Source organism: Somniosus microcephalus, chromosome 2, assembly GCF_052327205.1.
Source record: "Somniosus microcephalus isolate GS21.2 chromosome 2, FLI_Smic_1.0, whole genome shotgun sequence".
Classification (NCBI taxonomy): domain Eukaryota; kingdom Metazoa; phylum Chordata; class Chondrichthyes; order Squaliformes; family Somniosidae; genus Somniosus; species Somniosus microcephalus.
The window spans coordinates 157,748,061-157,772,111 of record NC_140988.1 but is presented as its reverse complement, the minus strand read 5'-3'; the positions used below and the strand labels follow the sequence as shown (position 1 = coordinate 157,772,111).

Sequence of the window (24,051 nt, the reverse complement as noted above, 5' to 3'; positions counted from 1 at the left end):
AAAAGCACTGTTAGTATCTCTGCACCCTGCGATCCTGCTCAGCAGACATCATTCTGCCTCTTTGACTCAACTTAACTGTCTTCTCTGGAAGTCTTCCACATGTTCACTATCCGTGGCCAGGAAAGGGGCGGGGTGGGTGGTGGTGTTTTCGAACCTTGTTTGAGGCTTGTGAATTTTGTATTTGGTTACCTTTTCCCAGGTACAGCATTTTACTATCATCGGCTCCATTTTATGTTATTAATGTGATTCTTAATCCATCCAGATAGTTTGTCATCTATTCCATGCCTTCTCTTTTCCTAGCAGTCTCTCACGAGAACATTTATCACGTGCCTTTTGAAAATACGAGTAAATTACATCTACTGGATTACTCTCATCTGTGAACTTAAGAACATAAGAAATAGGAGCTGGAGTGGGCGATTTGGCCCTTCGAGCCTGCTCCTCCATTCAATAAGAACATGGCTGATCTTCTACTTCAACTCCACCTTCCTGCACTATCCCCATATCCCTTAATTTCTTCAGTTCCCAAAAATTTATCAACCTCTGTCTTGAATATACTCAACGACTGAGCATCCACAGCCCTCTGGGGTAGAGAATTCCAAAGATTCACAACCCTTTGAGTGAAGAAATTTCTCCTCATCTCAGTCCTAATTGGCCAACCCCTTATTTTGAGACTGACCCCATGTTCTAGATTCTCCAGCCAAGGGAAACATCTCGGCATTAACCCTGTCAAGCCCCTAAAGAATTTTATATGTTTCAATTAGATCAACTCTCATTCTTCTAAACTCTAGGGAATATAGGCCGAGTCTACTCAATCTCTCCTCGTAGGGCAATCCACTCTTCCCAAGAACCAGTCTAGTGAACCTTTGTTGCACTCTCTCTAAGACAAGTATGTCTTTCCTTAGGTAAGGCGATCAGAACTGCACACCGTACGCCAGGTTGTGGCCTCACCAATGCCCTGTATAATTGTAGTAAGACTTCTTTACTCTTATACTCTAATCCCTTTGTCACAAAAGCTAACATACCATTTGCTTTCCTAATTGCTTGCTATACCTGCATGTTAACTTTCTGGGATTCATGTACAAGTACACCCAGGTCCCTCTGAATGCAAACATTTCCCAGCCTCTTGCCATTCAAAAAATATTCTGCTTTTTTGTTTTTCATTCCAAAGTGGATAACTTCACACTTCCCCACATTGTATTCCATTTGCCATGTTCTTGCCCACTCAGTCAACCTGTCTATATCGCTCTGTAGTCTCTTTGCGTCCTCCTCACAGCTTACTTTCCCACCTAACTTTGTATCGTCAGTAATCTTGGTTATGTTACACTCAGTCCCTTCATCTAAGTCATTAATATAGATTGTAAATAGCCGAGGCCGAAACACTGATCCTTGCGATAATAACCTCTTGTGTGGCACCTTATTGAATGCTTTTTGAAAATCCAAATACACTACATCCACTGGTTCCCCCTTATCCATCCTACTACAGTAGTTACATCTTCAAAAAACTCTAACAGATTTGTCATATACGATTTCCCTTTCATAAAATCATATTGACTCTGCCTAATCATATTACGATTTTCTAACTGCCCTGTAACAACGTCCCTAATAATAGATTCTAGCATTTTGCCTACTACTGATGTCAGACTAACTGGCCTATAGTTCCCTGTTTCTCTTCCTCCCTTCTTAATTAATGGGATTATGTTTGCTACCTTCCAATCCTTGGGGACTGTTCTAGAATCTAGGGAATTCTGGAAGATTAATACCAGTGCATCCACTATCTCTGCAGCCACCTCTTTTAAAACCCTAGCTACCCTGAAAGAATTTCATTTGGGTTATATGGCATGACAATGTATTTCTAAAATGACACTCAATGCTGCTTATGTTACCTGTAAACATTATTGGCCTGGAATTTGCAGTCAGCAGCAAATGAACGGCACTCGCCACTCATTACGCTTGCAGCTGGCCAGACTCTTTTTGTGCTTTTGAGCGGCAACTTGTGGTCATCGGGTGTCTGAAACAGCACGGCGCCCTTTACAGGAGATCTGGGATCTGTGTGAACAGGACAAGCAACAGCGTGTCTCCTCAACCAGATTGATGAATCCTCACTGAGACACACATAGTCTAAACCAGGAAGTGTAATTTAGAATATTTAATTCAATGTAAAATCATGTACAGAAAGCAAAATAAAGAGAGGAAAAGAAAGATGAGATTAAGAGAGATAAAAGAAACAGAAAGAAAAAGTTTTAAAAAACTTAAATTTAAAAAAAAAATCTCCAATAATAACTTCTGAAGGAATGAGATTCCACACTTGTAAAAGTTTAAATTTTCAGTGCCTGAGAGGTTGTTTGGTAATAATTAAGACATATCACGTCATTAAAAACTCACTTACACTTGAATGGACAAGACCTAACTTTTTCTGGCATATTTAGTGGGTAACTAGTGGGAAGTACTGCAACTTCACACCCTTACATGGATTTCAATGCTGAGTCTATCCGCGAGGTACTGGTGCAGCGCAGCTTGTGGAGGAGCAGGGCAAATCAGACAGCAACTTCCGGATTGCCACATTTTATTGCACATATGCGGATGCCAGAAGTTGCCGTCTGATTTACTCCTTAATAACGGTGAGCACTGTGGCCTCACCATTATTCTTACCGCAAAATACGGACATATATATTCATTTATACCATCTTATTATAGAATGCTCGCAAACATTTTCTCAATGTGGATGTTAGGCTGCTTGGCTTGTAATTACCAGGTTTGAGCCATACTACGTTCTTTCAAATATAAAATAACAACAGAAAACGCTGGAAAAACTCAGCAGGCCAGGCAGCATCCGTGGAGAGAGAAACAGAGTTAATGTTTCAGGTCTGGGACCCTTCATCAGAACTGGAAAAAGCTGGATATGTAACATATTAAGCAGGTGCAGAATCGGGGGGTGGGCTGGGGGTGGGGTTAGGAGGGGAGGAAGGAATTGAAGGAATATACTGTGCTTTTGTAAGAGGCAGGAAAGATAAAATGTTGCAAATGGGAATGGCAAAATCATACAGCATGAAAAATGGGGGCAGGGGTTATAGTTTGAAATTGTTGAACTCAATGTTGAGGCCAGAAGGCTTTAAAGTGCCTAATCGAAAGATGAGGTGCTGTTCCTCGAGCTTACGTTGAGCTACATTGGAACAATGTAATAGGCTGACAGAGACATCCGAGTGGGAGTGAAGCGGTGAATTAAAGTGACTGGTGACCGGAAGTTCAGGGTCACCCTTACGGACTGAACGGAGGTTACTACTTTCTTTCAATATTGGAACTACATTTTTATCCTCCAGTGCTTGGAGCTACTTTTTTTTAATTCATTCATGGGATGTGGGTGTTGCTGGCAAATCCAGCATTTACCACCCATCCCTAATTGCCCTTAAGAAGCTGGTGGTGAACCGCTTTCTTGAACCACTTCAGTCCGTGTGAAGGTACTCCCACAGTGCTGTTGGGTAGGGAGTTCCAGGATTTTGATTCAGTGACGGTGAAGGGACGGCAGTATATTTCCAAGTCAGGATGGTGTGTGACTTGTAGGGGAACTTGCAGGTGGTGGTGTTCCCATGCATCTGCTGCCCTTGTCCTTCTAGGTGGTAGAGGTCGTGGGTTTGGGAGGTGCTGTCGAAGAAACCTTGGCGAGTTGCTGCAGTGCATCTTGTAGATGGTACACACTGCAGCCACGGTGCGCCGGTGGTGGAGGGAGTGAATGTTTAAGGTGGTGGATGGGGTGCCAATCAAGCAGGCTGCTTTGTCCTGGACGGTGTTTAGCTTCTTGAGTGATGTTGGAGCTGCATTCATCCACGCAAGTGGAGAGTATTCCATCACTCCTGACTTGTGCCTTGTAGATGGTGGAAAGGCTTTGGTGAGTCAGGAGGTGAGTCACTCGCTGCAGAATACCCAGCCTCTGACCTGTTCTTGTAACCACAGTAATTGTGTCTAGTCCAATTAAGTTTCTGGTCAATGTTGACCCTAGGACATTGATGGTGGGGGATTTGGCGATGGCAATGCTGTTGAATGTCATGGGGCGGTGGTTAGACTTTCGCTTGTTGGAGATAGTCATTGCCTGGCACTTGTGTGACGCGAATGTTACTTGTCACTTATCAGCCCAATCCTGAATGTGGTCTAGGTCTTGCTGCATGCGGGCATGGACTGCTTCATTATCTGAGGAGTTGCGAATGTTTGTTCCATCGTATGGTTTTATATGATCAGAGACATCTAAAGTAATCATGTCTTTTGTGATATGCATCATAGTATTTGTTACACCTGTTTTCCCTGGTACCTTTGTATATGTATGATGAAGTATTGATGAGTTTGTCCAAGAACTTATACATTAAATGAGGGTTGGTTCTGACATCTAAAAAGGAAAAAGCAAGAATTTGAAACGGGATGTATTCTGGTACATAGTTTCATTCCTTGCTTAAGGGACACACTAAGTTTGTACTGAAGATTTATGAAAGAGTGAAATAGGCTAATCTCACCCTATAGCATCAAAACTTAGTTGGACATTTATCTTGGATTTTTATATGTAATATATATGCTGTTTAGGAGGGGAGATTGACTCATTGCAAACTTTCTCATTGTATATCTATATCTAGCTATATATATATATATCTCTCCAATTTTTGTACTTCATTTTACTATTGTAAATAGAGACTTTTTTTGCTTCATTATGTAAACATCTGGGACCCAATATTAACAAGGTGAGGGGGAGCATTTAATTGAGCGAAGAACCTGGCAAGGCTGGGGACATGAAGACCCTGTTGATCTTAACGGCGTGGCCTCATTAGAATATTGTTGATCCGCCTCCCGCCCGGCAAGTACCCAAATTGACAGCTTGGCCGGCGGGCGGTAGGGAAAACTAGCGGCAGGAGGCCGTAGCCAAAGACCCTTGGGGATGGTCCCTGGCACTCGGGTAGTATCAGCTCCGCCCTGCAATCGGGAGGGATAGTGGGAGGCTGGACATCGGCGAGGGAGGGGAGATGGGACCATAATTGGGGTAGAGGGGCAGGCTTCTGGCCCACAAGGAGTGCTAAAAGAGCAGATCTTTAGCACTTATCTTCGGGAGTCAGCAACTCGCGCTTCGGATCAGCTGCTGGGCAGCCAACAGCTCGGGCCTCCCTCTCCCTTCCAGTTAAATTTAAATTGTGCCACCAATGATGTCATCAGGCTGCGACTTTGGAATGTTAATTAGAACACCGCTTGCCTTTTGCGAGAACCTCGTCAATGGCCTGATTTCTGTATGTTAAAATTGAAAGTGGGCGGGGGGGGGGGGGGGGAATGGACCTGGTTGCTCAATCCTGATATTTTAACCCCTGCCAGATGAGGGGGGGTGGGGGGTAAAATTGAGGCCCTAGTCTCTACAGCAATATCCGCCATTTCAGAGAGAATTTGGTAGCGTAGCAGAATTAAGCAGATAACTGGATCTACCGTAATTGTTGATCCCCTCGGGTACCACCTCTGAGGACAGAGTATAAAAAAGGTACACCTTTCCAATCATGGACACAAGGAGGATTTAGAAAAACCTAAAACTGTAACATACAAATGAGTTCCAAGCCAAAATTATTAAAGCTTTAACTTTTTTTCAATTTTTCAATTCCAAATACTACTTCTCATGATACTAGTACATGAAAAATGACAGTTTTAACTTTTATTTAAGGAGATTAGACTAAATATTTCAGTAGAATGGGGAAACAAAGTCTTAGTTTCATCCCAGGCGACCTCTTGGAATCTCTTCCAAGTACAAAGCAAATTACAGTAGTAAGTTGTAAGTTTGCAATACCATTCATTCTGTATCTAGCTTTAACTGGAAAAATCTACAGTAATGATTATGAAAAAGTTCTCTCTCTAGCTCATTTAAAAGTTTTAATGATAAAAGTGTTAATTAGCTATTTCCTTGGTTTGCTAAACACCTCTCAGCTGTTGATTTGCATAGATCTTCTGCCTTTTCTGTTTTACTGCTATCTGTGGTGAGCTGGTAAATGAATTGCTTCCTTTTGTATTTTCTCCACTAGGCAGAAAAAATTGCCTCTCAAATGATCACTGAGGGGCGAATGAATGGATTTATTGATCAAATTGATGGAATTGTACACTTTGAAAGTAAGTGCTTCTGTAAGTGCCTCTCTTCTGAAATTTTCCTCTTTCTATAGTTTGAGTTTTCATAACACAGAGAATCCTACATGTTTAAATGATGACATGCTGTGACAACCTGATAGTATAATATATCAGTGTATGGCAGACTTTTATGCCTATTGTTTCCATTGTGGTGAACTCCCATCTATTATGGGAAAAGGAACTGAATATGAGGGAAGTGCTTTTCACAGGGAGGATGTCAGGATTTTTTTGACCATTTTTCCATTGAGGATTTGGAAGAGAGTTACATTTAAATGCTTCGTTTTTAAAGTAAAGTGTATTCACATAAGTTTATTTTTTTTAAAAACCAAGACAAAAGATAGTTAAAATTCTAATGGAATAATCTTGAAGTTATTTCCCCAAAGACTGAAAACAGTAAGCAATTTGTTACCTGTCTCAGTAATTGATGAACACCTCACGTTGAGAGGTCCCTAGTCATGGGTACTTTGCAGGAGTTGTCTGCTATAAGCTCTCTCCTCTGGTTATGAACAGCGAGAGACAAAAGTAACAGGAACACAAGCTGGCAGTCAGGTTTTTAAAAACTGAAAACTGCAAGGGCAAGCTTTCCATAGAGTCAAAGTTAGAATGAAGGAGGGCAGTTAGAAGTTATTTTATTTCAGTCAAGTAAGACAACCCACTAATGTGGGGAATCATAGCAATTTCATTATTTTGTATTACGCAAAGACAAGTTGTACCATTTGAACTAAGTGAGTCCAATCATGACTCTTGCTCTGTATGTTCACTTGCTATGAAATAAAGAGCTTAATGATTTGTATCTGGTCTTGTCTTACCAAGTGTTTTCTCGGTTCATCTTCTAAAAGGTTGTCGAGGCGCATACGATGGCACGTGTCAAAGACATGAATATCAAGTTCAGATCACAATTGTTACACCCCTGGGTTATGCTAACATATAGTTAGGTATTGGGCAGTATGGCATTCTCCTAATTTTAAGGTGCTCAGACCACTTGCGGGAGTGACTAGCACTGTTGTACCTGAGAGAATGTGTAAGCTTATAGCAGAGGGAAAGAAGGAAAGTTGCGAATGATCACTTATAGTTCATTTTTAGAATAGAGGCATGTTCAAAAGTGACTATAAATTCACAATTTTGCGCTCCTGCTGAAAGCCTGGTAAGTTCTCTACTGTTCTTGCCTATATTGCAATTGAAGTTTCTGAAGCACTCAATCTGTATAATTCCTCTTTCTAACATTGCAAAGCAAACAAAAAATAAATATTGGCCAGAACATCAGGGAGAACTCCCCTGCTGTTCTTTGAAATAGTGCCATGGGATCTTTTACATCCACCTGAGAGGGCAGACAGGGCCTCAGTTTAACGTCATCCAAAAGATGGTAACTCCAAATGTGCAGTATTCCCTCAGTACTGCACAGAAGTGTTAGCCTGGATTATGTATTCAAGTATCTGGAGTGGGATTTGAACCCACAACCTTTTGACTCAGAAGCGAGAGTGTTACCAACTGTGAGCCATTGTTGACTCCTGATTTGGCCCCCTCATAATTTTCAAAGATATTGGGCCAAATTTTGCTGGAAAAATAACGGTGTGTTACAAGCCCATTATTAATGCACAAATCGGCCAGCAAGTCCAGGGGATTAAGAGATGCGACTCTCCAGATCTTTCTGGTCAATTTACATCCCTTCGCCGTTTGCTTCGCATACACAGCATCTCACCCTTCGCCTCCCCATTATTTTTAAGAGCCCATTAAACTCGCCGCAGAAAGTTAGGCTGGTAATTAAGAGCGCAAGTACCCTTTTAACGACATGGTAATTGTTAATACAATGCCAATCTCTCCAGCCCAGAAAGTGATCAATTTAAACTATTCCATCTCATTCCTGCATGTAGTAAATTTTTCTTGAGATTTAAAAAATTTCAAATTTTTAATTTTTTTCTTACTTTTCCTTTCTGCCTTTTTTTTCCTCTCTTAATCCGATCGTTCATTCCCTCTCTTTATTTCTCTTTTCTGTACCTGATTTGACTCTAATTCACCTTCCTTCTCCGTTGTCCCTCTGTTTCTTTCTCGATCCTTAAATCTCATTGGTTAAGGAGATAGGCTATTGGTCCTGCCATTCACTTAGGCCCCAGATGCCCTATTGCCCTTGCCATGACATTATCAGCTCACACTTCCAACAATTTATGATTCAAAAAGAATTCGAGCTGAAAGGGTGCAGGAAAAAGTCTAACTAACGATGTACACTGGAAGATGCTGCGCTCCAACAAGATTTGGCCCAATCAAAGTGTTGCACACTAAAGGCTGGTTTATAATCTAGTAGTGCTCCAAACCAAAGACAGTCCTAATCCAAATTGAGATCTGGACTTCTTACGGTACACACCAAGTATCTTCAGTTTAAATTCCCCTAATTTTGTCCCTATTTCTCCTGCAGGCAGTGATTTATGCTGGGTTCCACGGGTACTAACCATACGTCTCTACCTTATTCATATGCCCATTCTTCATCTGTGAAACTAGACAGTTAAGGCCGCGCAGCGCTCTGCAGCTCCCACGCAGCTGGTTCACCGGCTTTTAAATAGGAAAAACAGTGCATGTGTGGTATTTTGAATGGGCCGCGCAGCCCCTTAAAGGGGGCGCACACCCCCAAAAAATTAAAGGGAACATTGAATGGCAGGCTGTTAAACTGTGGAGGCATCCCAGTCAAGACTAATGCTACCCTCGGCTCATGTCTACAAGCTCACTTTCCAGCAGGGGCCATTGGACATCATTCAGGAGTGGAAATTTGGCCGAATTCTCTCCACTCCTTCCATAGCCCAGGTGTGCTGAGGTTAATTGTGGAGGCCTAACTGCTGTTCAAATTGATAGCTCATTCAGCAACGACTGTAGATAGATCCTGCATCCTTCCTAATTTGTATGAGCTAACAATGTTCACTAACTGAACCATTGGAGGGCACCTTATTCAGCTCAGTCATCCCAATGTTGTGAGCAGAAGATTAACCCAGGTGTCCGCCCTATGCAAGCAGGAGGTGTTTTAACCTATCCCAGCAGATTTCTTAAGGATTGCTTGCTAAATGATTGCCTTCCATTGATTAATAGATATTAGAACAGTTCTACTCTGACCTTGATCTTCTTCCTGTGGCTCAACTCAGTGAAATCAATAGGCATTTTGACTGCGGGAGATAACATAGCATGATCCTGTTCTCCCCTGACTTCCTTTCAACAGGAGTCACTGAATAGCAATCAAGAACAGGGAGTCTGGCTGATTTTCGCTTCCTAGGCCAGGAGCATGGAGGCCAATTGTAGCACTCCTGCTGCTAACTCAACACAGACTAGAGATCAAACCTGGAATTTTCCCAGTCTGTATGGCTCAGCTACGTGCTGCCTTTGTGAAATGAGCCACTGGGAAAGTTAATTTACATTTTACAGGAAACTTTGTGATATAAGGCACTGACGGGACCGAGCTGTTGCCGATCTATCAAAATTGCCGGACATACAAAGTTAATGTTGAAGCATACGGAGGTTTTTATTATGTCCGTGTATAATTGAGACACGGACAGCAGGAGTTGATTATAACAAGTCTTTACTGAATGGAGACAATCGGGAAACTGAAACTACAGAAGGCTGCTAGCGCCTTTTATACAGGGCTGGTCACTGCCGGTACTGCAGTCTGAGACCAGTTATTCCCTTAAAGGGACATACACAACAATTCCTCCCCTTTTAGATAAACAGTACATAACATTCATTTAACAACTAAATGATAACTAATTACAATCACAATTACGGTTGCTAGATACATTGGTTGAGGTTAAGCAATTATAAGTTCAGTCTTTGAGGAGGCTTCCTGATTCTGTCTGGATAACGCCTCTTTGGGGTATCAGGTTCTTCTGGTAAGGTTGAGTCGGGATCAGTGTCGTTGTTTGGTTCATCTGCTTCCAATATCACCGATTCTGCGGTAGATGCAATTGGTACGTCGGTTTCATCGCCAGGTGTATCAGATCGTGGTGTGGAGTTGACGTTTTCCAGTGATTCTAGAATCTGGTCAGCATGGCGTCTTACAATGCTCTCTCCAACGTCCACGGTATACATGAGAGGTCCTTGCCGTGTACAGATCGTTCCTGGCTGCCATTTCTCTGTGCGGTAGTCCCGGGCCAAAACTGGTTGACCTATCTTAAAACTCCTGGTCGGCCTTTCATTCATATTCTGAAACTGCCTGTTCTCCACATCTCTTCGGACATTTGGCTTAACCAAATCCAAGCGGCATCGTAGTCTTCGATTGAAGAACATCATGGCTGGAGTTTGGTTGGTAACCGCATGTGTCGCATTCCGGTAGGCAAACAAGAAGTTGTCCACCTTGTGTTGTAGGGGTATATCTTCATTACACATTGCCTTGATAGCCTTCTTGAATGTTTGGACAAACCCCTCGGCCAGTCCATTAGTGGCTGGATGATATGGGGCAGACGTGTAATGCTTAACACCATTGTTCTTTAAGAACCTCCGGAACTCTTCAGACACAAACTGTGGTCCATTGTCAGAGCAAATCTGTTCAGGCAGCCCATTTCTGGCGAATATGGTTCGTAAGACTGTGATAGTTTTTTCTGTGGTGGTTGAGGACATTTTTATTACCTCTGGCCACTTTGAATGTGCATCCACCGCAATTAAAAACATCGAGTCCATGAAGGGACCAGCAAAATCAATGTGCACCCTTTGCCATGGAGATGAGGGCCACTCCCATGGATGTAGAGGGGCTTGTGGTGGGGCGTTTTGGACCTTCTGGCATCCTGTACAGCTCTTGGTCATCTCTTCGATTTCTCTATCGATTCCCGGCCACCACACAAACGCTCTAGCTAAGTTCTTCATTTTTACCCCTCCCAGATGACCCTCATGAAGCTCATTGAGCACTCTATCCTTCAATTTGGGTGGAATTACTACTCTGGATCCACACATCAAGGTTCCTCTGCATACTGACAGCTGTTCTCTTCTCGGCGAAAATGCTGGCAGCAGTGGTTCGCCATGTGCTGGCCATCCCTTCACCGTTAAATCATAGACCCAGGATAGTGTCGGGTCATTTCGTGTTTCCTTTTCTATGTTTGCATTCGTCACAGGGAGACATTCGACTATGGTCGAGTGGAATAACTCCATTGGATCCACTGCAAGTTCTTCTTCCACCGTCAGCAACGGTAGGCGCGACAATCCATCAGCATTCCCATGCTGTTTAGTTCCTTTGTACTCGATGTCATATTGGTGTGCCCCTAGGAAAAGGGACCACCTCTGTAGCCGTTGTGCTGTTATTATCGGTACGCCCTTATGAGGGTTGAAAATGGAGACAAGAGGTTGATGATCAGTTAGTAGAGTAAATTTTTGACCGTGCAGGTAGTACATAAGAACATAAGAAATAGGAACAGGAGTAGGCCAATCGGCCCCTCGAGCCTGCTCCACCATTCAATAAGATCATGGCTGATCTGATCCTAACCTCAAATCTTCTATCACTCTGCATCCACCCGAACCCATGTGATCTCCCGGGAGAGGCGAAAAAACAGATGAAGACCCAATGGCCAATTTGGGAGAAAAAAATCTGGGAAATTCCTCTCCGACCCATCTAGGCGATCGAAATTCTTCCAGGAGATCACTCTGTCCCTATATTTTCTACAGTACTTACCTTCTGTAAAGGCGATCTCCACCCCAGCCAGGAACAGGAATAAAACCATCTCCTGAAATCTAACAGAATTAGGACACAGTAGGAGCAGAACAAGGCTACACGGCCCCTGGGCCCACTCCACTACCCACAGGGCCATAACCATTCCGAACCCAGACTCATGTCCAATTTCCTGCCCGCTCCCCGTAACCCTTAATTCCCTTCTAGGAAACTATCTATTTCTGTTTTAAATTTATTTAATGATGTAGCTTCCACAGCTTTCTGGGGCAGCAAATTCCACAAACCTACCACCCTCTGAGTGAAGAAGTTTCTCCTCATCTCAGTTTTGAATGAGCAGCCCCTTATTTTAAGATTATGCCCCCTAGTTCTAGTTTCACCCATCATTGGGAACATCCTCACCGCATCCACCCGATCAAGCCCCTTCACAATCTTATATGTTTCAATAAGATCGCCTCTCATTCTTCTGAACTCCAATGAGTAGAGTCCCAATCTACTCAACCTCTCCTCATATGACCACCCCCTCATCCCCGGGATTAACCGAGTGAACCTTCTTTGTACTGACTCGAGAGCAAGTATGTCTTTTCTTAAGTATGGACACCAAAACTGTATGCAGTATTCCAGGTGCGGCCTCACCAATACCTTGTACAACTGCAGCAATACCTCCCTGTTTTTATATTCCAACCCCCTAGCAATAAAAGCCAACATTCCATTGGCCTTCTTAATCACTTGCTGCACCTGCATACTAACTTTTTGAGTTTCGTGCACCAGGACCCCCAGATCCCTTTGTACTACAGTACTTTCCAGTTTCTTGCCATTAAGATAATAACTTGCTCTATGATTTTTCCTGCCAAAGTGCATAACCTCACACTTTCCAGTATTGTATTCCATCTGCCAAATCTCTGCCCACTTACTTAGCCTGTCTATGTCCCCATGCAGGTTTTTTATGTCCTCCTCACTCACTACTTTCCGTCCCATCTTTGTATCATCTGCAAACTTTGATATGTTACACTCGGTCCCCTCCTCCAAATCGTTAATATAGATTGTAAAGAGTTGGGGACCCAACACTGACCCCTGCGGAACACCACTAGTTACTGGTTGCCAATCTGAGAACGAACCATTTATCCCAACTCTCTGCTTTCTGTTAGAGAGCCAATCCTCCACCCACGCCAGAATATTACCCCCAATCCCGTGATTTTTTATCTTGAGCAATAATCTTTTGTGTGGCACCTTGTCAAATGCCTTTTGGAAGTCTAAATACACTACGTCCACTGGTTCCCCTTTATCCACCCTGTATGTTACTTCCTCAAAAAACTCAAGCAAATTTGTTAAACATGACTTCCCCTTCATGAAACCATGCTGACTTTGTCCTATTAAATTATGTTTATCCAAATGTCCTGTTACTGTCTCCTTAATAATGGACTCTAACATTTTACCAACCACAGATGTTAGGCTAACCGGTCTATAGTTTCCAGCCTTCTGCCTACTACCCTTTTTAAATAAGGGTGTTACATTAGCAGTTTTCCAATCTGCCGGGACCTTTGCTGAGTCCAGTGAGTTTTGGAAAATTATTACCAATGCATCCACAATCCCTACCGCTACTTCCCTCAAGACCCTGGGATACAAGCCATCAGGTCCAGGGGATTTATCCGCCTTGAGTCCCATTATTTTACCAAGTACCACTTCCTTAGTGATTTTAATTGTATTTAGTTCCTCCCCCCCCTAGAGCCCCCTGTTTGTCCAGTGTTGGGATATTCTTGGTGTCCTCTACTGTAAAGACTGATACAAAATAATTGTTCAGTGTTTTTGCCATCTCCATGTTTCCCACCATTAATTTCCCGGTCTCATCCTCTAAGGGACCAACATTTACTTTAGCCACCTTTTTTCTTTTTATATAACTATAGAAACTTTTACTGTCTGTTTTTATATTTTTTGCTAATTTACTTTCATAATCTATCTTCCCTTTCTTAATCAATCTTTTTGTTATTTTTTGCTGTCTTTTAAAGACTTCCCAATCTTCCATCCTCCCACTAGATTTGGCTACCTTATATGCCCTTGTTTTTAGTCGGATACTATCCTTAATTACTTTACTTAGCCACGGATGGCTATCTTTTCTTTTACACCCTTTTTTCCTCAGTGGAATATATTTTTTTTGGAAGTTGTAAAATAACTCCTTAAATGTACACCACTGGTCATGTACCGTCTTACCCTTTAATCTATTTTCCCAGTCCACTCTAATTAATTCCGCTCTCATACCTTCATAGTCTCCTTTATTCAAGCTCAGCACGCTTGTTTGAGATCCAACCTTCTCACCCTCTAATTGAATATGGAACTCAACCATGTCATGGTCACTCATTCCAAGGGGATCCTTTACTAGGACATTTTTAATTAATCCTGTCTCATTACACAGGACCAAATCTAAGGTTGCTTGCCCCCTGGTCGGTTCAGTTACATACTGCTCAAGAAACCCATCCCTAATACACTCAATGAACTCTTCCTCAAGGCTGCTCTGCCCAATTTGATTTGTCCAGTTAATATGATAATTAAAATCCCCCCTAATTATAGCGCTTCCCTTATTACAAGCCTCAACTATTTCCTGATTAATACTCCGTCCAACAGAGTTGCAACTGTTCGGAGGCCTATAGACTACACCCACTGGTGTTTTTTTCCCCTTATTATTCCTTACCTCCACCCAAACTTTTTCACTATCCTGCTCCTTTGACCCAATATCATTTCTCTGTATTATAGTGATTCCTTCCTTTATTAACATAGCCACCCCACCTCCTCTCCCTTCCTGCCTGTCCTTCCTGATTGTTAAATAACCTGGTATGTTTAATTCCCAGTCATGGGCACCCTGCAGCCATGTTTCTGTAATGGCCACAAGATCATACCCATATGTCATTATTTGTGCTGTTAACTCATTCATTTTGTTACGAATGCTACGTGCATTCAGATAAAGGACTTTCAAATATGTTTTGTAACACTTAGTTCCTGTTTTTTCCCTTTTTAGTACTTTACTTTTTACTCCATACCTTCTGTCCCTTCCTGACACATTCTGTTTTTTAATTCCCCCACTGCTACCTAAGTCTATGACGTTCTCTGTTGTCATTTCTATTATTTGCTCTCTAGAAACCTCCCCCCCACTAATTAGTTTAAAGCCCTCTCTACAGCCCTAGTTATATGATTCGCCAGGACTCTAGTCCCAGCACTGGCCAAGTGGAGTCCGTCCCAACAGAACAGCTCCCTCCTGTCCCAGTACTGGTGCCAGTGTCCCAAGAAGCAAAACCCATTTCTCCCACACCAGTCTTTGAGCCACGCATTTAACTCTTTAATTTTATTTATCCTAGCCAAATTCGCTCGTGGCTCAGGTAATAACCCAGAGATTATTACCCTTGAGGTTCTGTTTTTTAATTTGACCCCTAGCTGCTCATACTCTTTTAACAGAACCGTCTTCCTTGTCCTATCTACGTCGTTTGTACCAACATGGACCACGACAACTGGATCCTCCCCCTCCCACTGCAAGTTTCTTTCCAGCCCAGAAGAGATATCCTTAACCCTGGCACCAGGCAGGCAACACAGCCTTCGGGACTCCCGCTCTTGACTGCAGAGAACCCTATCTATCCCCCTAATGATACTATCCCCTACCACTACAACATTTCTTTTTACTCCCTCCACTTGAATGGCCCCCTGTACCACGGTGCTGTGGCCAGGTTGCTCATCCTCCCTGCAGTCCCCGCTCCTGCCCTCACAGGGAGTAAGAACCTCGATCCTGCTGGACAAGAACAAGGGCTGCGTCTCCTTCAACACTACATCCTGGATCCCTGTACCTTCCTCACTCGTAGTCACACCGTCCTGTCCCTGACCACGGACTACATCTGCAGTAATTAACTTCATAGGTGTGACCATCTCCTGAAACATAGAGTCCAGGAACTTCTCCCCCTCCCTGATGTGTCGCAGTGTCCGAAGCTCGGTCTCAAGCTCCATAACATGGAACTTGAGTTCCTCTAGCAGCAAACACTTGTCGCAGATGTAATCACCGTTAGCCTCAATGGGGTTCACCGGCTCCCACATCTCGCAACAGTAACACATCACCTGCTCCATTCTATATAATTAATTAAATTTCTTATTATTAGTTATGAAGACCCTGCCCGGATATATATGATAATATCACACCACTATTCAATCGGACTTACCAACTTAAAGGTATGAAAGAGAAGAGAAGGAAGAAAACCAACCAACCAGAAGTGATTGAACTTCTTCACCCCCCACACTAGGCTGAGGGCCTCTCTGTCAATCTGGGCGTAGTTACGCTCGGCTGAAGTTAACGAGCGTGACGCAAAAGCTATCGGCCTCTCTAAACCATCAAGGAATTTATGTGACAGTACCGCCCCAATGCCGTAGGGAGACGCATCACACGCCAGTCTTATTGGTAGTGATGGGTTGTAGTGAGCCAATACTTCTCTTGAAGTGATTAAGTCCTTACTCTTCTGAAAGGCCCGCTTACAGTCATTGCTCCATTTCCATGCTACTCCCGTTCGTAGTAGGGCGTTCAGTGGGTGCAGAATTGTGGACAAATTCGGTAAAAACTTAGGGTAGTAATTCACCAATCCGAGGAATGACCTCAGTTGCGACACATTTTCAGGCGCTGGGGCCTTAACAACTGCTTCAATTTTGTCAGGGGACTTATGTAACCCCTCTTCATCAATCACGTGGCCACAATACGATATCTGTTTCTTAAAAAACTCGCACTTGGGGCGGTTGGCTCGTAGCCCATGTTCCCGTAGTCTAGTGAGCACCTGTTCTAGGTTGTTATGGTGTTCACTGTCATCTTCACCTGTCACTAGGATGTCGTCCAAGTAACACTGAGTCCCCGGAATCCCTTGCAGGACTTGTTCCATCGCTCTTTGCCATGTCGCCGGAGCTGATGCTGCTCCGAATACCAATCGATGATACTGGTAAAGACCTTTGTGAGTGTTTATCGTGAGATACTTCCTAGAGGATTCTTCAACCTCCATCTGCAAATACGCTTGTGCTAGGTCAATTTTTGTAAAACGCTTCCCTCCAGATAGTGAGGCGAAGATATCTTCTATCCTTGGAAGAGGATATTGTACTGTGTGAAGGACTGGGTTCACCGTCACCTTGAAGTCCCCACAGATGCGAACCTTCCTTGGCTCCTCAGACTTATTGTTTAACGTTTTCTTCATGACAGGAACGATGGGTGTCACCCACTCGCTCCAGTCTACCTTAGACAACACGCCTGCGTTCTCCAGATTCTCCAGCTCTGCCTCGACGGCTGGGCGAATTGCATATGGTACCGGTCTTGCTTTGAAAAACGTGGGAATTGCATTCTCTTCTATTTTTATCGAGGCGGTTACGCTTTTAAGAGTGCCCAGTTCTTGTTGAAATACCTCTTTGGCGTTAGCTAAGATTGTTGACAATCGTCCAGGAGTGACGTCGTCATCTTTTTTACCATCCACCGTCATTGCCTGAATGGAGTGCCAGTCTAAGCTTATCTTTCTGATCCATTCACGTCCCAATAACGGTGGCCCACCATCTTGCAGTATGTAGAGATACAATTTCCGTATTTTCTTGCCGTTGTATTCGACAGGCACCCTTATTTTTCCTCTGGGGTATACTTTTTGCCCCGTATACGTCGTCAAGACGATGGATGTCTCTCTCAAGGGTATGTGTGAGAATAGCCGCGCGTAGTCTCGTCGATTCATGACGGTTAGCGCTGATCCTGTATCCAATTCCATTTTAACTTGGGACCCTGCTATCGTGAGGGTGACCCAAATGGTTCGGTGATCCTCTTTTGCGATTACATTGTGAAGTTTGAGACAGCTTAGTCTCTTGTTCCCGGATTCACTATCGCTCATCTGGTCTTCGGAACTACTACATAAGAACATAAGAAATAGGAACAGGAGTAGGCCAATCGGCCCCTCGAGCCTGCTCCACCATTCAATAAGATCATGGCTGATCTGATCCTAACCTCAAATCTTCTATCACTCTGCATCCACCCGAACCCATGTGATCTCCCGGGAGAGGCGAAAAAACAGATGAAGACCCAATGGCCAATTTGGGAGAAAAAAATCTGGGAAATTCCTCTCCGACCCATCTAGGCGATCGAAATTCTTCCAGGAGATCACTCTGTCCCTATATTTTCTACAGTACTTACCTTCTGTAAAGGCGATCTCCACCCCAGCCAGGAACAGGAATAAAACCATCTCCTGAAATCTAACACAGAATTAGAACACAGTAGGAGCAGAACAAGGCTACACGGCCCCTGGGCCCACTCCACTACCCACAGGGCCATGACCATTCTGAACCTAGACTCATGTCCAATTTCCTGCCCGCTCCCCGTAACCCTTAATTCCCTTTACTTCTAGGAAACTATCTATTTCTGTTTTAAATTTATTTAATGATGTAGCTTCCACAGCTTTCTGGGGCAGCAAATTCCACAAACCTACCACCCTCTGAGTGAAGAAGTTTCTCCTCATCTCAGTTTTGAATGAGCAGCCCCTTATTTTAAGATTATGCCCCCTAGTTCTAGTTTCACCCATCATTGGGAACATCCTCACCGCATCCACCCGATCAAGCCCCTTCACAATCTTATATGTTTCAATAAGATCGCCTCTCATTCTTCTGAACTCCAATGAGTAGAGTCCCAATCTACTCAACCTCTCCTCATATGACCACCCCCTCATCCCCGGGATTAACCGAGTGAACCTTCTTTGTACTGACTCAAGAGCAAGTATGTCTTTTCTTAAGTATGGACACCAAAACTGTATGCAGTATTCCAGGTGCGGTCTCACCAATACCTTGTACAACTGCAGCAATACCTCCCTGTTTTTATATTCCATCCCCCTAGCAATAAAAGCCAACATTCCATTGGCCTTCTTAATCACTTGCTGCACCTGCATACTAACTTTTTGAGTTTCGTGCACCAGGACCCCCAGATCCCTTTGTACTACAGTACTTTCCAGTTTCTTGCCATTAAGATAATAACTTGCTCTATGATTTTTCCTGCCAAAGTGCATAACCTCACACTTTCCAGTATTGTATTCCATCTGCCAAATCTCTGCCCACTTACTTAGCCTGTCTATGTCCCTTTGCAGGTTTTTTATGTCCTCCTCACTCACTACTTTCCGTCCCATCTTTGTATCATCTGCAAACTTTGATATGTTACACTCGGTCCCCTCCTCCAAATCGTTAATATAGATTCTTTTGTACTTTCTTGTACGGTTCCTTAGTAGCCTTTTTGTTGTCGTTCGTCTTCTTCCCAGACCTGCAAACTTGTGCAATGTGTCCCATCTTTCCACATTGCCTGCATATTTTGTCCTTGGACCAGCAGTCCTTCTGGTCATGGTTAGTTCTGCCGCAGCGATAACATTTTGCAAATCCCCGTGTCATTTCGTGGGTGCCGTATTCCTGTGGCTTTTGTTGTATTTCCGCAGCTCCCCTGGCTTCTGCTTCGTACGATACTGCCACGCTGAAAGCCTTATCTAGCGTCAGCTCTTTCTCTGAGAGTAACTTTTTCTGTGTTCCTTCACTCGGGAGTCCACAGACAAATTTGTCCCGTAGGGTATCTGCCAGTCCTGCTCCGAACTGGCAGTGCTTTTGATAGCTTGCGCAGTTCCGTAAGGTACTCAGCATTGCTCTCATCTTTATGCTGAGTTCTCCTGTGGAATTTAAATCTTTCTGCTATCAGCAGCGGTGCAGGGTTTAGGTGTTCCTGTAGGATAGCAACAATTTTGTTAAAACTCTTCGCCTTCGGTTTGGCTGGAGTAATCGGGTCCCGCAATAGGCCGTACGTTCTTGCGCCCATTAAGTTTAGCAGTACCGATGCCTTTTTCTCATCGGCTATTTCGTTTGCCTCGCAATATACCTCGACTCTTTCCACATACATGGTCCAGTCCTCTATTGCATTATCAAAGGCAGTGATACAGCCAGTCTTCGGCATCTTGGAAATCTAAAATGGCACCTCCCGCGCTTTGCCTTCTTCCCCGATTTAACAAAATGGCGCCTCCCGCGCGTTGCCTTCTTCCCCGCTGGATTAAGATGGCGCCTCCCGCGCTTTGCCTTCTTCCCCGCTGGATTAAGATGGCGCCTCACATGCTTTGCCTTCTTCCCCGCTGTTGCTAGCGCTGCTTTCCGCGGTTTCCATTGCAACCTGCAGCTTCTCGCGGCTTTCTGCACGTTTAATATTTTAAATTTTTTTAAAATTATTTTGCCGTCATGGAACAACCCTGTGGGACTCTTGCCTCCCTCTTCTCGGGTCCGTACGCTGCCCGGCTTCGTAGCACCGGCCGCGCCCTGTGTGCTCCACCCTCTCCTCTTCCCGACAACGCTGCTCGGCCCCGTTGCAAGCCACCCGCTCGAGTTCTGGACCGCAGCAGCCCAGGAAGGATCAGTGTACTACCTGCCACCAGCCCGATTAGCTGAAGCACCGTCGACAGGAACCAAGCCCCGCTCTCGACAGCTTCTCCTGCAATCTTCAACTCCGCTGACTCAGGGGCGGATGCCCACCGTAGACGCCTGTTTCTACTGCTTCTTTCTTCCTTCTGGCCTCGACCTCTGCTCACTTCACTTCAGGAATGGATCCCATGAGGTGGTGCAGACTGTAGGTAAGTTCGTATTTGCTCGTCGCCAATATTATGTCCGTGTATAATTGAGACACGGACAGCAGGAGTTGATTGTCTCCATTCAGTAAAGACTTGTTATAATCGGGAAACTGAGACTACAGAAGGCTGCTAGCGCCTTTTATACAGGGGTGGTCACTGCCGGTACTGCAGTCTGAGACCAGTTATTCCCTTAAAGGTACATACACAACAGTTTTCATCTCCGTATCTGACAACAAACACTGTTGCTTAGCAACAGCTTCTAAACAGTCGGCTGCAGCTGCAAGCGCCTCTAGCTGAAGCTGTTGCTATAGCTACAGACCTTGCAGTGCCTGACTGGGGAAAAAAAGCAATGAGAACTAAAAAAAACTTATAGAAAACGGCTCCTGATTTTGGTCGTTAGACCGAGTATTCCGGACATATAACCTCCGGATAAACCAAAGTTTCCTGTATAATAATTCATTGGAGAAGAGAATGTATTTTTCCTAAGTTTCTTGTGAAAAAGCAATGTTATCAATAATTAATTACAATTGTATTTTTACAAAATTTCATAAAAGTACAGAGTACATTATTGCTTACTCTCCTGAAGTTATAGATCAAATTATGCTGGAAATTGATGACTATATGCGTGTGCGTGGAGCATTTACTCCTTTCACCCTACCCACTATTTTTACTTTTATCTTTTAGTATTGTAGTGGAAGCAGCAAGCTTGTTTTTTAAGTATTTATTAATGTATACGCTCTCCTTAGCAATTTTGACAGTTAATTTGCTTATAATTCCCTAAAATTATTCAAGTCTTGGTGCATTTGCACATGGAAAACTTTTTTTTTAATCTGTAAAATTGTGAAAGTGAATTTATTTTAGGAAAGGGGGTAATTGTGTTGGTTAGCTGAACATAATTGATGGATGCGTGCTTATATATTTTGGAAATCCCAGTTGGCTTAACACATGAATGAGGTGAAGAAGGAACTGGAGAAAATTGATGGTTGATATTCATAAATGCAAATGAATACATTTAATAAAATTGACATTGATACTAAAATATGCGGAAAGAAAATTATTTATAAAAATGTATTTTTGATGCATTTTTATTAGTGGAATGCACCTATCATGGAAAGATTTGAATTGATTCATCCATCCCTTTCTCACTAAAATGTGCAATTTCCCTCTACCTTCACCACCTACTGCTCTATTTTCTCTGAAGTAAAGGAGACAAGAAATTGCAAGCAGCTATCCTCTGTGTTGATTTCTGATGTGACAATGCATTACATTCTTCAGCACTAAAGTATTCTACTGATTTTCAACTAATTATTTCTCTTCTCCCCTCCCTCCCAACCCACTTATCCATTCTGGATGGAGTATTTTCATGGAGAAATCGTACTCCATGTCACAACTTGGCTAACAGCTACCCAGGCACTGCCATTGGAAAAAAAAGTTTAAATGTCAGAAAAAACTGATTTGAAATGCAACTCCCTGAATAGAATATACAGGAACTGGACCAATTTAAATAGTCAATAATTAATCTAGTATTTTGGGGGGAGGAAGGAAAAGTGGTAGGGGATACTTTACATTAAAAAAAAATCATGATTAAGGTGCAATAATTTTTCTAAAATAAACTGGAAGGTAGCATTAGGAAAATCTATAGTGGCTGATATTAGCTTATTGGAGGTGAGGTCATCTGTCATCTGAACCAAGAGCAGCATGGGGGGAGGGGGAAACCAAACTTCAATGGACAATAGATTTTCTGGCCTCTGAATTACACACATTTTTAAAAATTAAAATGTCTTTTTTTCTTAACTACCTTTTAACTTTTTTCCTTCCAATTTTCACCCTTTCCCAGTTTTCTTCTGATGCTGGGAAACTGCTGTGGCCTATCCTATACCTCACCCACGTGGCCATTGTTCATGTGATGGCTTGGACAGTCATTACCAGCTGACTATTTGACGAACAGGGCTATTAGTGCTGAGCCCAATCCTGCCCTTACCAGGAATGCACAAGCACAGAATTCCAGCAGAGGGTCAGCAGATAATGATTAGGACTTGGTGCCCTGACTGATTTCATTCTCCTTTCTGTAGCCCATTGAAGACTGGATGCTAGGTCAATTGAAATTTTCAAGACTAATATAGATAGATCAATTTTGATTAGGTAAGGGTACCAAGGGATATGGAGCAAAGTTGGGTAAATGGGTTGAGGTACAGATTAGCTATGATCTAATTGCATGGGGGAATAGGCGTGAGGGGCTGAATGGCCTACTACTGTTCCTATCTTCCTATGTAATTTTGCCTGCCCTCCACCCCTCCACTTTACATTGTCATAACTAAAATCAGGAACCTACTGTTTGGGGCATCACAGTTCTATCACTGACACAGTACATTGGTACATCAGCACTCTTCAAAGGGCATATTTTTTGCCATTGGCATACTAGCACTTGACTAAAATATTATATCTATATCTTATTCTTCCAGCTCGTGAAGCTTTGCCCACATGGGACAAACAGATCCAGTCCCTTTGTTTCCAAGTCAACAATCTCCTGGAGAAGATCAGCCTGGCTGCCCCCGAGTGGACAGCGCAGGCAATGGAAGCTCAGATGTCACAGTAATAACCTGAACCAAATTTATGGAATTGCAGCCACAACCAAGATTCAGTTGTCCTTGTATTTAAAACATTGAATTTGTTTCTTCCAGAACTTAATTTGCAGTTGTGGTTATTTAAAGTCTTTTTTTCCAGAATAGGAAGTTCATTTTCACCATGTCTGCATTGCACTTGGAAGTATTTTCTTCAGTAACACTGGATCCAAAATAGCACCGCATTCGAGGGGGTTCTATTTCTGAATGCAGCAATGAGATTTGTTTCCGGTGAGTTTGGTTGCTCCTTATTGAATTCAAAAGACTGTAGCCCAGTTTGCTATCCAACAGTCTGGTTTTATTAGGAAACTGCAAAACTTTATTTTTTTGACCCTCTATCAAAGGAAGCCAATCCAGATTGAGAATTGTTTGCTGAACTCTGAAGAAAAAAACGGATCGAATCTGTGCTAACACAACTTGTCATTCAAGAAAATAAACCCTTTTTAAAGCAGTTAGTGACACTGACTGTATTACTTTGAGAATGTCCTCTTCTTTTTCCATGGAATTAACTGTGTATTAAAAAGTAACTTTACCTTTGCTATGACAAAACACTGTTGGTTTTACAGATTTTCTTTTTAAAAAATAAAATAAAAGGTTGATTTTTTTTTTGTTCCAAGATGAGTTATGTTCATATTTGGGAATGGAACATTTTCCTATTAGTTGTACTTATTACTACTACGTAAGGTCTTGTAAGAGTTAGATGCAGAGTTTCCTCTACGCCACCTGAACAAAAAACCTTAACTCTCCCCTAAACCTTAGAAAAGCACCTCCCTTATTGCTAGTTTCTGTACCAGCTAACTTTGTTAGCTTTTCAGTGAGGCAGACAATTCAATGAATAATGGACAGGTTTGTACTGGAGAACTGGATTAAGATACTTCTATTCATAATCTTGCTCATCTTAATATGGGGCTACATTAATCACAGCATTTTGTCTCAATCGGGTAAACCACTACATTACTTTTCTTTTTTAAAAAAACAAACAAAATATACTGCGATTTTACACACTAAACAAAGTCAAAAGATTATGATTGGTAATTTCCCCACAAGCAGG

General features: G+C 42.9%; 1 protein-coding gene across 4 annotated transcripts in view; it reads left to right on the top strand.

Annotated features, from left to right (window-relative positions):
* Window positions 1–23,604, top strand: part of cops4 (COP9 constitutive photomorphogenic homolog subunit 4 (Arabidopsis)) — a 96,638-nt gene extending 73,034 nt beyond the window's left edge. For 2 of the 4 annotated variants that reach the window (XM_085964771.1, XM_085964753.1), the window contains exons 9-10: window positions 6,033–6,129; window positions 22,842–23,604. In XM_085964771.1, coding sequence (XP_085820897.1) covers window positions 6,033–6,129; window positions 22,842–22,975 — 231 coding nt within the window. In that variant the 3' untranslated portion in view covers window positions 22,976–23,604. The remainder of the gene's footprint in view (window positions 1–6,032; window positions 6,130–22,841) is intronic. The other 2 variants (XM_085964780.1, XM_085964761.1) reach the window with 1 other exon arrangement.
* Window positions 23,605–24,051: the final 447 nt, after the last annotated feature.